The sequence below is a fragment of the Oncorhynchus mykiss genome, chromosome 7, assembly GCF_013265735.2.
Source record: "Oncorhynchus mykiss isolate Arlee chromosome 7, USDA_OmykA_1.1, whole genome shotgun sequence".
Lineage (NCBI taxonomy): Eukaryota > Metazoa > Chordata > Actinopteri > Salmoniformes > Salmonidae > Oncorhynchus > Oncorhynchus mykiss.
The window spans coordinates 17,481,969-17,496,748 of NC_048571.1; the positions used below are offsets into that span (position 1 = coordinate 17,481,969).

A 14,780-nucleotide genomic window follows, 5' to 3' on the forward strand; every position below is an offset into this window, starting at 1 on the left:
ATTAGATATCGTTTGGTAGGAGCTTCAAACTTCTTAACATACTCTTGACTCTTGACATACTCATGTAAAGTGTTGGTCTCATGTTTCCTGAGTTGAAATAAAAGATCCCAAAATGTTCCATATGTACAAAAAGCTTATTTATCTCAAATTTTGTGCATACATTTGTTTTCATCCCAATTAGTGAGCATTTCTCCTTTCCCAAGATAATCCATCCTCCTGACAGGTGTGTCATGTCAAAAAACGGATTAAACAGCATAATCTTTACACAGGTGCACCTTGTGCTGGGGACAATAAAATGTCATTAAAATGTGCAGTCTTGTCACACAACGCAAGTTTTGAGGGAGCGTGCAATTGGGTGCTGACTGCAGGAATGTCCACCAGAGCTGTTGCCAGATAATTTAATGTTAATTTCTCAACCATAAGATGCCTCCAACGTCATTTTAGAGACGTTGGAGGCACAACTGCAGACCATGTTTAACCACGCCAGCCCAGGACCTCCACATCCGACTTCTTCACCTGCGAGATCGTCTGAGACCAGCCACCCGGACAGCTGATGAAATTGAGTTGTATTTCCGTCTATAATAAAGCCCTTTTGTGGGGAAAAACTAATTCTGATTGGCTGGGCTTTGCACACATGGCTACTCCCCTGCCCAGTCATGTGATATCCATAGATTAGGGCCTAATGAATTAATTTCAATTGACTGATTTCCTTATATGAACTATAACTCAGTAAAATATCTTGCATGTTGCATTTCTATTTTGGTTCAGTATAGTTCAACTCAATACTAACACAAGGTTATGCCTTGTATTACAATGATCACTAGATGGTGGCAAATACTTGTAGGCTATTGAAAATGGGCATTATCAATAATATAAATAGTTTCTGCTCATCCTAGGTTCTTAATATGAGGCTGTTTGCCACAGCAGGAAAAGGATCCCACAGCAACAAGAAATGTTCATTATTATGTGGATTATAATTAATGTACATTTTTGTAGGGCTTGATACATTTTTCGTATGTGAAAATCAAGTCTGAAATTTCAAAGTGGAAATTACAATCTTCAGAAGCCTTTTTAAACCTCCAATACACTACAAGTTGTACATTTCCTGCATTGCAGGAAAGTTCTCCTGCAACAGGGTGATCAAATTTAGATCCCACATCTGTACATTCATTGACCACATCCAAATCTGTGTCAGTCAATTATCTATCACCTTATCTACCACTCTAAGTACATTTTTGTATTAGGCTTTTAATTGACAGATTATGCTACATTAATTGATGAACTACTATAGATGTAGGTCTGATCTAGGCAAGCTGTATTAGTAGTCAGTAAACATGACTATCTGCCAATCCATTTGAATAGCCATAGTTTACAATAGAGCAGGAACAATGCTTGCAGTGGCCTGTAATGGTCTGCAGTGGCAATTATCATAATGTTGCTACAATGGGCAACACTACTTACTTTGGGAGTTAATCATTACGTAACAAACTGTTCGCTTATTTGGGCATGTTTCACAAGCATGTTTCCAGAACCTTTCCCTCACCTGTCAGTAGCCTTCACAAGCACTGTGTCACAGGTCTATTCACCTGCTTCCCAATGGTGAGAGAAAACATACCATTTACAGTTGCAATTCACAAACAAAAAGGAAAATTGGTTTGAGTTAAAGTACTACTCCTTGAATAAGGTTGTGGTCTCAAATTGGAAGTGTTGTTGCTTGTTAGTAATGGCTTCCCAACCCCATGAAAGCAAATAAAAGCAACAGTGTTAAGGTGAAACATCCCAGTTAGGAGAAAACCTGTTATGACAAGACTGCTAAAATGCAAATGAAACAGAAATGTATGACCACAATTTCAGACAGATCATAATGGCTTGTTTAGGACTGAAGAGGACAGCAGCCCTGAGGGTGATGACCTGGAAGTTGTTTGACTTAGCTTCAACTCTTGGAAAGTATTCTGTCTTCACACACGGTTTGTGTTTACATGCAGAAGGGTCGATAAACCGTAATATCTTTAGAAGTAATCAATGTGATATGATGAATGTGTAACACTGAGCCCAATCATCAATGGATGTCTTATATATTTTGCCATGGTCTTTGATCACTTAAAAAAAAATCCTAGAACAAAAGTAGGCGTAACTCAGATTGTGATGGTGATTGTGGCTTAATATCATGACTTGTCATGTATTCTTGAAAATGATTATCTGACATTCTCATAACATCCATTTAGCCCTAATTTATGGTTGAAAGTATGAAAAACACACATCACCGTGTGTGCAATTGCAAGTGTAAAACCCTGATATGCAAATGATTTGACCTGATTCATTTTCATTGCAAGGAGAGCTATGTAGTTTGGATTGTTTTTTGTACCATGCTCTCTCCTACTCTTTGCATAGCTGGGTCATCGGCCCCTTGGGCAGTGCGAACCGACAGGACACTTACCTCTAAACACGATCGTATGACCCCAAGTTCCAGCCTGGACCTGGCTTGTTTGTTCAAGAAGTACGTGGTGCAGAGGGCCTCAGCCTCTTCCAGCCCACAGTCACCCTATCAGTCTACTCTTTACCTACTATCAGTGACCACCTACCATCTCTACAAACACACAGTGGTGGCACCAAGCTGTCAGGTGGACTCGGCAGCACGTCTTAGTACGGACTGGAGACTAGTAGTGTACTGTACAATTGGATCGACTATAATGTAAAGAAGCAGAATCCAAAAGGATTTTAGTGCAAAGAGGAGATACGTTGTTTTTTATTGGATTTGGGAAACAACAAGTTGGTAGGTATCTCAGTGACAATACAATACATTTCAAATGGGATGTATTTTGGCTTTGTAATTCATTTTTATTATATATCTTTCCTCTCATGAATGTATTGTAGACAGTCCAGGATGCCTGCTGGATCAGTGAAATTACACAGCATCAAAAAGCTGGGAGAAGAAAACAATGGTTTTGATGAAGGTACACCTGCATAAATATGATCATGTTCAATGCATCATTTTGATGTCATTTTCCTGACATAAACAATGCTTTTGAAAAGTATAATATTTCTTTATCATCTATTACAGAACCGAACGACGCATACATGTAAGTGCATCTTCCTCAGACTAAAAAAACAAACACTTGTCATGACTTATATTCTGTGTGGTTTGTGTTCATGTTGGTCAAATTGATAAATTAAACAAAATAAGTTTATGGATTTTTTAATTTAACCTTTATTTAACTAGGCAAGTCAATTAAGAAAAATTCTTATTTACAATGATGTCCTTCCCTGGCCAAACCCGGGCGATGCTGGGACAATTGTGCGCCACACTATGGGACTCCCAATCGGTTGTGATACAGCCTGGAATCGAACCAGGGTCTGTAGTGACGCCTCTAACACTGAGATGCGGTGCCTTAGACCACTGCGCCACTCTGGAGTCCATTTCTTATAATGTTTCTCAGAATTGTGACACATAAAAACAAGGTCACATTAATAGTATGTTCTTTTTTTCTTTGCTGCAGGATGATGGGGAACACGAAACAGGACACAAAGTAAGTCTCTCTTCTCCCCCTACATTATTCCCCCTCATGTCCTTTAGGCTTTGACTAATTTCTCTGTGATTGTCCCAGGTCTCCAAACAAGAAGAAGGAAGCTGCTATTAGGATTGGCTTCTTTCAGCTGGTAAAGTATTTTATTTGTGTTTCTTTTCATAGAGATGAAACAAAACCGTACCTAACTCTAGGGTTCCTTCAGTGAATTCACTGTGTGGTTGTGTTGTGTAGTGTTGTGTGAAGGTCACATGAAGACGTTTTTATTTTATCTCATGTGTGGGAGAGCTGGCTCATAACTCTTGTACATAAGAACTTTAAACCACAACTGGACTGGAAATCTTCAGAAACGGGTATAAGAATGGTAGTACAATATGAGAATGGAGCATCATGGGCCAGACTTATCACACACAGGCAGGTTCCAATGGGGTGCCTTTGTTGTGGCAATGACAATATTAAAATCTACATGGTTACAATGATTAAAGCATGCGTATTTTGTCCAGGTAGTACATTCTGAGATGGTAGGTCAGATTATCAGAACACCTGTTGTGATGACTGACCCATTGGTTGGTTGTGTGTGTGTTTGTGTGTGTTTGGTGTGTGTGTGTATTTGCAGTTCCGTTTCGCCACATGCCGGGAGACCCTGATGATGGTGGGGGGTAGTGTGTGTGCCTTCCTCCACGGTTCCGCCCAGCCTCTCATGCTGCTGGTGTTCGGGATGCTCACAGACACCTTCATTGAGTACGACATCGAGTTACAGGAGCTCCTGGACCCCAGGAAGGAATGTATCAACAACACCATACAGTGGAAGAACCAGTCAGCATGGACAGACTGGCTGGACAGCAATAACACTGATAAGATGAAGAATTTAACATGCGGGTAAGTCCTATTTGTTGCTGCACACAAGAGTAGGACGTTGCTGTACATGGAATTTCTATATCAAGGATTAAGGATAGAAAAATGTATTTTATTTGACAACTATAGTAGCCTACTGTCATGGGCACAGGGAAAATTGTCTCTTTATGTATTTTAGGGTAAGGTTAGGGTCTTCTTGTTGTCTTGCATGACATGTAAAAGCTGTAGTATATTCAAGGTTTAATAAAGCTTCTGATGATAATTCCACTTTGAAATGTCAGACTTGATTTTCCCTTACAAAAAATGTAACAACCAATACAAAAATGTCAATTAATTATAATCCACATAATAATTCACATTCCCTGTAACTGCAGGATTATTTTCCTGCTGGAGCAAACTGCCTGAAATTATGATCCTACATCTGTATGACACTCATTTTCAGGCTTCTGGACATTGAGTATGAGATGACCAATTTTGCTTACTATTACGTTGCCATTGGATCCGCAGTTTTCTTGCTAGGATACCTTCAAGTAAGTATATAGTTTGCATCAACATACTGAGTTCAAGCAGTTTGATGACAGAGCGCTAGATCTCGATTGCTTTGACTGCCTTATTTCTCTTTTAGATCTCGTTGTGGGTGACGTCTGCAGCGCGACAGATCCAGATCATCAGAAAGATGTACTTCAGGAAGGTGATGAGGATGGAGATCGGCTGGTTCGACTGCAACTCGACTGGAGAGTTAAACACACGCATGTCAGAGTAAGAGAAAAACACAGACCAAATTCCCCTGTTAGGTTTTAATAGAAAAAGTTCTGGGAACATTTGCATTTCCTATCATGCTTAGGACCAGTACAGATGTAGGATCTTAATTTGATCCCTCTTTAGTTGCTGAGCATTTTCCTGCACAGCAGGAAATGTAAACTTGTAGTGTATTTGAGTTTTAAAAAGAACTGTTAGGGAAATTCTGCAGTTCTATAAAGTATAAGGGTACTCGGATCCAATCATTTTGTTCCCTGGTTGGGCGTTGAAATTTCAGACTTTATTTGCCCTAACAAAACGTGTATTAATTCCTACAAAAATGTCCATTAATTATGGTCCACATAATAATTCACATTTCCTTTTGCTGCAGGATTATTTTTCTGCTTTAGCAAACTGGCCCAAATTAAGAATATACATCTGTAGTTGTTCTTGAATTTGACCTGAACTGGAAAAACGCTAATGACTCTCATGTCTCTGTCTGTGGTGTGCTCCGCTATTTCACAGTGACATCAACAAGATCAATGACGCCATTGCGGATCAAGTGAGCATCTTTATCCAGCGCTTCACCACCTTCGTGTGCGGTTTTGCGATGGGTTTTGTGAAGGGATGGAAGTTAACGCTCGTCATCATCGCAGCCAGCCCTCTCATTGGAGTCGGGGCCGCCCTCATGGCTCTGGTAGGATGGTCAACGTCAATCAATGTGGTCACTTCCTGTCCCAATAAACTGAAACGGTCCCTTTCCTTTCCTTCCCTCCTCTCCGTTTAACTCTGTTAGGAATGGATAGATGAAAGCAATTTACTAGTGGTCACTTAGTAAAGGAGACAATGAAAGTTAAAGGCGACAAGGAAAGCTCATTTATGAGTATTAGGACTAGGCCTATAATTTACACTGTTTATTTACTATGTGTCGATTCTCATTGAGCTCCATTGAGGTGGGAGTTAGTAAGTGTACTGTACTGACTGCACCTTTCTACTTACCACCTCTGCTCTCGTCTAGTTTGTGGCCAAGCTGACGGGTCAGGAGCTGCAGGCCTATGCTAAGGCTGGAGCCGTGGCCGACGAGGTGCTCACCTCCATCAGAACAGTGGCTGCTTTCGGAGGAGAGCTAAAGGAAGTGGAAAGGTAATATAATAGCATGGCAGAAACTGACCTAACAATTTCTCCTTTAGCTATTTGCTGAATTTCTAAGTGCCAATACTCGCCAGACAGATTTGACATTCTTTACCTTGATCAACCTCACTATATACTGTTAAATTCCATTCATTGTTTTCTCCTTAAGGGGCAACTAGTAGCACCACCTTACATATTATATTGAGTGCTGGGCCTCTATCCCAGTTTAAAGGGACTTTTGTATAATTTTGTATAATTTCAGCCAGTAGTTTTGAAAGTAGTGCTCACGAGCCAAAACGGGCCCCTGCTTTTTGTGTAATACGTCATCCAATTGTGTAATTCCAATCCTGCAACAAAAAAAATCACAATTGTTTGTTGGATTTTGTATGATATGTTACGATTTTGTTGTGCTTAAGATCCCGGATTGCATCTTTAACCCTCTGTCCCTTTCTCTCTCTCCCAGGTATGACAAGAACCTGATCTCAGCTCAGCGTTGGGGCATCAGGAAGGGCCTGATCATGGGCTTCTTCACAGGCTACATGTGGTTTATCATCTTCCTGTGTTACGCCCTGGCCTTCTGGTACGGATCCAGCCTAGTGGTGGACACACAGGAGTACAGCCCCGGAACACTGTTACAGGTACTATTTTGTAACCATACGGCCAACACCATGAAGGTATACTTTATAAAGAGTCCATATGTAGTTCAGCTATAGACTGTGAATCAAATTTCTTTGGTTTGTGAATGAATAATAAACAGTAAGAGCTTAAAAAATAATGATCACCTCATCTGTCCTGTGCACTGTCTTGTCTGTCATCGTAGGTTTTCTTTGGTGTGCTGATAGCAGCCCTGAACTTAGGGCAGGCATCTCCATGTCTGGAGGCATTTGCTGCAGGAAGAGGAGCTGCTACCATCATCTTTGAGACCATCGACAGGGTGGGAATCTCAACATTGTTGGAGAATTTCATTGAGCATTCAATTTCCTGTGTGTGCAAGCTCACTTTACACAGCCCTGGGGGTTAACACTGCCATTTGTCTGGCTGTGTCACTGTGCCTAGGAGCCGGACATCGACTGCCTCTCAGAAGCAGGGTACAGACTGGACAAGGTCAAAGGGGACATTGAGTTCCATAACGTCACCTTTCACTACCCATCCAGACCTGAAGTCGTGGTACTGTGGCTTAGTATTTCCTATAACGACGACATGCATCTGATTATTGTGGAATATTTCCTTAAAGATGCAGTCTGTAATTTGCTTTGTGTCTTGCCAGATCCTGGACAAGCTGAGTGTAGCAGTGAATTCTGGCGAGACGACCGCCTTTGTGGGGCCCAGTGGAGCTGGGAAGAGTACCGCCGTGCAGCTCATCCAACGTTTCTATGACCCCAAGGAGGGCATGGTATGTTATCTTCCCTGACATATATTTAACATGATGTAACACATTAGTAAAATAATACTACTTCTATCAGTACAAAAGTGCACCTCCACTAAAGTGTATCACTGAGAGAGTCTTTAGAGGAAATAGTGTAGAGACATTTTAAATGTCCCTTTTTTTCTCCCTTCCATTCTATCTTTCTCCTTGTTCATGCCTTGTCTCAGGTGACCTTGGATGGCCATGACATCAGAGGCCTGAACATCCAATGGCTACGCTCGTTGATGGGCGTCGTGGAGCAGGAGCCTGTGCTGTTTGCCACAACCATCGCCGAGAACATCCGCTACGGTCGCACCGGAGTCACCCTGGATGACATCATCCACGCCACCAAGGAGGCTAATGCCTACAACTTTATCATGGACCTACCACAGGTGAGGTTGACAGCATTTAGCGCGCTATACATTGAGGGCTAGTGTAACCGGTGTGAAATGGTTAGCTGGGGGAGACCTTGAAGTAGTTGTTTCGCGGCTTTTATGGAGCGATAGGTAACGATGCTTCGAGGGTGTCAGTTGTTGATGTGGGCAGAGGGTCCCTGGTTCAAGCCCATGCAGGGGCGAGGAGAGGGACGGAAGGAAAACTGTTACACTAACATGACAACGATAGTCCGATCTGGAACCCAGACTACTTATTTGTGACTTTTGTCTCCAGTGTTTTTCAAAGGCTTAAAAACGTTCAACATTACTGACTCAACATCGACTGTCTATCTACTGTCACATGGCCTTTCAGTTCAATGACATAAAGACTTGTGATTGGTGAAACAGAAATTTGATACGCTGGTGGGAGAGGGTGGAGGTCAGATGAGCGGCGGTCAGAAGCAGCGCATCGCCATCGCCCGGGCCTTGGTCAGGAACCCCCGGATCCTACTGCTGGACATGGCCACCTCCGCTCTGGACAATGAGAGTGAGGCTGTGGTACAGGAGGCACTGGACAAAGTGAGTGGGTTGCATCCCAAATAGCACCATATTCCCTAAATAAAGCAGGAAGTGACCAGGAAGTATCTCTGCTAGGATCAATTTATTATAGTAATGATAGATTGTGTTCCTGTATCATCTTTCATACAACATGATCAGACCTAAGTACGTGACAAATGGTAGAAAAACAACCATGAAAATAACCATATTTACAGTAGCCAGGTAGGATAACGGTCTCGTGTTTATCTCCTATAAGGTACGCAATGGCCGCACCACCATCTCCATAGCCCATCGCCTGTCCACCATTAAGAACGCGGACGTGATCGTGGGCTACGAGCATGGGCGGGCGGTGGAGAGGGGCAAGCATGATGAGCTGCTGGAGAGGAAGGGTGTTTACTTCACTCTGGTCACCCTACAAAGCCAAGGAGACAAGGCTCTCAACCAGAAGGCCAGACAAAGTAGGTCCCTATGAGATCAATGCATCCCCATCCTATGCCAAAATTCTAAAGTTGACTTGCACACACTTTTGTCAACATAAAAAGTATTAAGAGAGAAATGAATGCTCAGGAACACTTTTAACAAAACATTTCTTATAACATTTTGTATAATAACCTCCTTCCTTTTGCCTGTGTCAGTGGCGGGCAATGACGAGCCAGAGCAGAAGAGTTTATCCAGGGCCGGGAGTTACAGGGCCAGTCTCAGGTACTGTAGAACTACGTCTCTCATGATGCACTTCACATCCATTTCACAAGGCCTCACTCATATCTGGTTACAGTGAATCCGACACACATCTGGGTGAAGCACGGCAGACATTTTGTGCCAGAATGCTGACTGACGGTGTCATTTTGCATCTCGGTAGTGCATTGACTTGGTGCTTGTCTGTTGTTGTGCAGATCCTCTATCAGGAAGAGGACCCGCTCACAGCTGTCCAACCTCATTCCAGAAGCAGAATCCTTCATATCTCAGGCAGACGCGGGCAAGGTCTGTGTGTGTGTGTGTGTGTGTGTGTGTGTGTGTGTGTGTGTGTGTGTGTGTGTGTGTGTGTGTGTGTGTGTGTGTGTGTGTGTGTGTGTGTGTGTGTGTGTGTGTGTGTGTGTGTGTGTGTGTGTGTGTGTGTGTGTGTGTGTGTGTGTGTGTGTGTGTGTGTGAGAGAGAGAGAGAGAAGGGGGTTGGAGTCATCAACAGAGTTAAACGGGGTTACTTGCCACTTACTCTTTCCAGGTAATCTACAGTTTACATGTGTGCATTTGTTATGCATGTATCCATAGTCCATACATGTGTGTGTATGTATATATAAATATATATGTCTTAATGTGTCCAGAGTGCCTTTGTGGAGGAGGAAGAGGTGGAGGAGCAAGTTGAGCCTGCTCCAGTGACCAGGATCCTGAAGTACAATGCCCCTGAATGGCCCTACATGCTGTTTGGAACCATCGGAGCTGCTGTCAACGGAGGAGTCAACCCAGTGTACTCTCTGCTCTTCAGTCAGATTCTGGCGGTAAGGTGGAGGGCTCTAGTATTGACCAAGACAGTCTTCATTGAATATTGGTTCATTAGCTTTATCAGTGTATGTGTGTGTTGCTGTAGACATTCTCCATACCAGACCCAGAGGCTCAGAGGAGGGAGATCAATGGCATCTGCATGTTCTTTGTGCTGGTCGGAGTGACTTCCTTCATCACCCAGATGCTCCAAGTACATGTCCCTCCCTCCCTCCCTCCCTCCCTCCCTCCCTCCCTCCCTCCCTCCCTCCATCCTTTATGTTCACCTTTCTTAATCTTCACATCAACCGGATCCTTTCTCCTGCTTCTCTAAACTCTGCGACAAGTGAAGCCTATTTCTCTGTGTTTATTGTCATTCATTTCCCTTAACCTGATGTGATGGTGTCGGTGTCTCCCCCAGGGCTATGCCTTCTCTAAGTCTGGGGAGCTGCTGACAAGGCGCTTGAGGAGGATGGGTTTCCACGCCATGTTGGGTCAGGAGGTGGGCTGGTTTGATGACCACAGGAACAGCCCCGGGGCTCTGACCACACGGCTGGCCACTGACGCCTCCCAGGTCCAAGGGGTCAGTATGGACCTCATATAGTCCTCATAGAGGGCAGTTACCAGACCCCAGACCAAGTAGTACTGGTGTCTTTCAAATACTTGATTTAATGGAGTGCTATGGAACTAATGCAGCAGACCCAAAAGACAACCTCACCCGTCTGGCATTCTGGGTAAATAACCTATTCCGAACCCAAATTGATTGATTGATTACCGCTCCCTCATTCTCTCCTAGGCCACTGGCTCTCAGATCGGAATGATCGTTAACTCTCTGACCAACATTGGCGTTGCCGTCATCATTTCCTTCTACTTCAGCTGGAAGCTCAGCCTTGTCATCCTGTGCTTCCTGCCATTCCTGGCTTTGTCCGGAGGCTTCCAGGCTAAGATGCTCACTGGCTTCGCCAAGCAGGACAAACAGGCCATGGAGGATGCAGGACGGGTAGGCTACAGAACTCCACCGTACTCCACCGACTCACTGGCCAGGGCTGTTTGTAACACAGGTTGGAGTCACATAGTGCTACTGTGACTGGAAGTGAATTGTCATTGAAGCAAGGCTGTACACTAACTTCTCACATGAGTTATCAATACGTTATCAACATGTGTCTCGAAAGCTTCTTTCAGGGTCATTCAAGCAAAGTCACTTCCACAGAACTTACCTTGTGTCAGATTGTAAGATATTTCAGCCTGTAACTATTGTAATGTCTGTTATAGACATCATGCTAGGCACAGTGACATCAGGCTTCCTGAAACCTCGTCACAGTAGACCCACTGGAGAGCTTATCTTACAGTGTGGTAGAGATAATGCGTGTAGTCCCTGTACTGTAGACAGTTCCTACTTCCTGTTCTAGACTTACAAGGTGGTAGTGGTGGGTGGTTGTGACATCTCTGTGGTATCTTTTGTAGATCTCTGGCGAGGCCCTGAACAACATCCGCACCATCGCGGGGCTGGGGAAGGAACAGCGTTTTGTGGAGATGTACGAGGCTCACCTGGAGGCTCCGTACCAGGCCGCCAAGCAGAAGGCCAACGTGTACGGCGCCTGCTACGGCTTCGCCCAGTGTGTCGTCTTCATGGCCAACAGCGCCTCCTACAGGTTTGGAGGGTACCTGGTGCGCCAGGAGGGCCTCCACTTCAGCCTGGTCTTCAGGTGAGAGAAACTGTCTGCCTGTCTGCCTGCATACCTGTCAACAATATAATCAGACCATGAAATCACATTGTCCAAGATGTATTCTACTACCTCCACCACCTTTGTTTATTTCTTTATATGAACTTGACTAAACCCCATTGTCTCTCTGTGATTGGTTCAGAGTGATCTCAGCCATAGTGACCAGTGGCACAGCGCTGGGCCGAGCCTCTTCCTACACCCCAGACTACGCCAAAGCCAAGATCTCAGCTGCCCGTTTTTTCCAGCTCCTCGACCGCGTGCCAAAGATTCGCGTCTACAGCAACGAGGGGGACAAATGGGTACATGTCACCCGCGCACGCACACACAAACACGCACTCACTCTCTCTCTCTTGCTCACGCCCCCTCTCTCTCTCTCGCTCACGCCCCCTCTCTCTCTCGTCCAGCCTGATTTCAGAGGGAACTTAGAGTTCATTGACTGTAAGTTCACGTACCCGACCCGGCCAGACATCCAGGTGCTGAACGGCCTCAACGTGTCGGTAAAGCCCGGCCAGACGCTGGCCTTCGTGGGCAGCAGTGGCTGTGGGAAGAGCACCAGCGTCCAGCTACTGGAGAGATTCTATGACCCCGACCAGGGCAAAGTGGTGAGTCCTCAGTTTCTCTCAGCAGCACGCAATATCCCCATATATGTCTCTAGAGGTATAAAGACTGTAAGAGGGTGGGGGTATCCTGGGAGCTGGATTAGTTCACAGGAAAGTTGACTGGATTTTCCACGTTGCATTGCAGATTATTGATGGCCATGACTCGACTCAGGTCAATGTCTCGTACCTGCGCTCCAAGATCGGCATCGTATCCCAGGAGCCCATTCTGTTTGACTGCAGCATCGGAGACAACATCAAGTACGGAGACAACCTGCGCGAAGTCAGCATGAATGACATCATCTCCGCATCCAAGAAAGCCCAGCTCCACGACTTTGTCATGACACTACCTGAGGTAATGCTGCTGTCAGTGTACTAACTTAAAACAACAGTGTCAGTGTACTAACTTAAAAACAACACGGTCAGTGTACTAACTTAAAAACAACACGGTCAGTGTACTAACTTAAAAACAACACAGTCAGTGTACTAACTTAAAAACAACACAGTCAGTGTACTAACTTAAAACAACACAGTCAGTGTACTAACTTAAAAACAACACGGTCAGTGTACTAACTTAAAAACAACACGGTCAGTGTACTAACTTAAAACAAGACAAAATTGCAAGTTTGTAGCACCATTAGGAAGGAAACGCCAACGATTTAGATATGACATTTAAATCAGTTGTGGCCAGTTACTCTAACATCTTCGTTTCTATCAAAGATACCTGCACACTAAGATCCAAATACAAATGTCCAGTTTTTGTGCCAAACTTCTAGTCACAAAAACTCTGTCACAGTATACCCTGCATCTGTAGCCCTTTGTCTGACACAGTAGTCTTTAAAGTTAGAATTTCCCCCTCTAGAAATACGACACCAACGTAGGTTCCCAGGGCTCCCAGCTCTCTCGGGGACAGAAGCAGCGCATAGCAATCGCCAGGGCGATCATCCGCGACCCTAAGATCCTGCTACTGGACGAAGCCACTTCAGCCCTGGACACGGAGAGCGAGAAGGTAATGTCTCCATGACAACCGCCTGTCATCACCACAAGCAGTAGAAGAAATCCTGAACCTGATAAGGATAGATTCAATTTATACAGATCTTTCAATTCCAAATAGCTTTAGAATCGGTACGAGGCGAGGCAAGCATGCAATTTGCCTGAATGGGGCAGAGGCAGTAATCAAGTAATCATGGTGAGTCATGGGTGATTGTGAAATCAGCTAAAAGCTTTGTGTGTGTGTGTGTGTGTGTGTGTGTGTGTGTATGCGTGCGTGCGTTACAGACGGTGCAAGAGGCGCTGGATAAAGCGAGGGAGGGCCGAACCTGCATCGTCATCGCCCACCGTCTCTCCACCATCCAGAACTCTGACATCATCGCCGTTATGTCCAGGGGCTTCGTCATCGAACAGGGACCACATGACCAGCTCATGGCTCTCAAAGGGGCCTATTACAAACTTGTCACCACCGGTGCACCAATCAGCTAACTCCTCAGGGTTATAGGAGCCAAACCAGGAAATGCCTGTTCAGGTCATCACACCGGGTCATATAGTATTTATTTTGCAGGAGGAATCCGGTCAACCGTCACACATTCTTTAGTTTTAATTGGTCATGCTGTGTATTCATTTGTTGTCATTACATTTAAACAGAACTATGGCTGGTATGCATTCATTACTTGTATATACTGTGGTGTACAAAATGAAGGATTAGTTCAATGACTTTCTTGAAGACATGTATTCAAGGTGGGCTTTCCGGCGTTCATAATTCTGCTGTATTAATTGTCTTACCTTTTTATATTTCACTTTTGACTTGTTTTCTGTAATTAACTGTGTTGCATAAGAATAAATTGAATCCAAATATCTACACTGAGGGTATAAAGTAACTGTTTACGATTGTCGACCGTTTGTGCTGTGCTTACCATTATACATTTATGATTTTAAAATGTTTTTGATTTTAAATTGAACCTTTATTCTTTGAACCAAATATGGTGCATTTAAATTGCTTGCAGACGATCATACATTCTACAACAGTTGATTTTCCTTAGTCAAAGGTTAAGATAACAGACTCATTGAAGAGCCTGGGACAGACTAGTACTACAGACTAGTACTACAGACTAGTACGACAGACTAGTACTACAGTATTCTCTACATCGGGTCTTGTTGACGCTTCCATGACTGACACTGTGACGCCCTGACCTGACACCAGGATGAGATTTGCTGCATCCATCCATCAGAGGTAATGTGTGATCACACCGCTCTGACCTTAAGGAATGGAGTCTTCATCAGTGCATCCCAGATTCCCAGCACCCAGACAGGGGTGAATCAGTATGCCGATGAAGCAATATAATCTTTCCTGGCTCTCTGCTCACATTCTGTACACTTAGAGGACACTGTTTTACTTTGTGCCAT

General features: G+C 44.1%; 1 protein-coding gene across 2 annotated transcripts; it reads left to right on the plus strand.

Moving 5' to 3' along the window:
- The first annotated feature begins 2,406 nt into the window (after nucleotides 1-2,406).
- On the plus strand, nucleotides 2,407-14,237 carry abcb11b (ATP-binding cassette, sub-family B (MDR/TAP), member 11b). 2 transcript variants are annotated; one of them, NM_001124656.1, is given in 36 exon segments: nucleotides 2,609-2,773; nucleotides 2,875-2,954; nucleotides 3,062-3,080; nucleotides 3,498-3,527; nucleotides 3,606-3,613; nucleotides 3,615-3,626; nucleotides 3,629-3,657; nucleotides 4,141-4,184; nucleotides 4,186-4,212; nucleotides 4,214-4,219; nucleotides 4,221-4,233; nucleotides 4,235-4,237; nucleotides 4,240-4,403; nucleotides 4,822-4,909; nucleotides 5,005-5,138; nucleotides 5,643-5,814; nucleotides 6,136-6,260; nucleotides 6,712-6,886; nucleotides 7,069-7,182; nucleotides 7,305-7,415; nucleotides 7,516-7,641; nucleotides 7,842-8,045; nucleotides 8,436-8,606; nucleotides 8,842-9,043; nucleotides 9,221-9,287; nucleotides 9,479-9,566; nucleotides 9,907-10,080; nucleotides 10,170-10,274; nucleotides 10,482-10,643; nucleotides 10,857-11,060; nucleotides 11,525-11,766; nucleotides 11,927-12,083; nucleotides 12,189-12,386; nucleotides 12,529-12,735; nucleotides 13,243-13,389; nucleotides 13,659-14,237. In NM_001124656.1, coding segments are annotated over 35 exon segments (3,999 nt in total). In that variant the 5' UTR covers nucleotides 2,609-2,773; nucleotides 2,875-2,884; the 3' UTR covers nucleotides 13,860-14,237.
- The last annotated feature ends 543 nt before the right edge of the window (nucleotides 14,238-14,780 follow it).

What these genes read in the sequence shown, in the direction of transcription:
- abcb11b (XM_036981855.1), top strand. Translation starts at nt 2,885, where the DNA reads ATGCCTGCTGGATCAGTGAAATTACACAGCATCAAAAAGCTGGGAGAA. An exon ending in GGGCCGCCCTCATGGCTCTG is followed by an intron (nt 5,815 to 6,135) that starts GTAGGATGGTCA and finishes GCTCTCGTCTAG; the next exon opens with TTTGTGGCCAAGCTGACGGG. An exon ending in TCTTTGAGACCATCGACAGG is followed by an intron (nt 7,183 to 7,304) that starts GTGGGAATCTCA and finishes CACTGTGCCTAG; the next exon opens with GAGCCGGACATCGACTGCCT.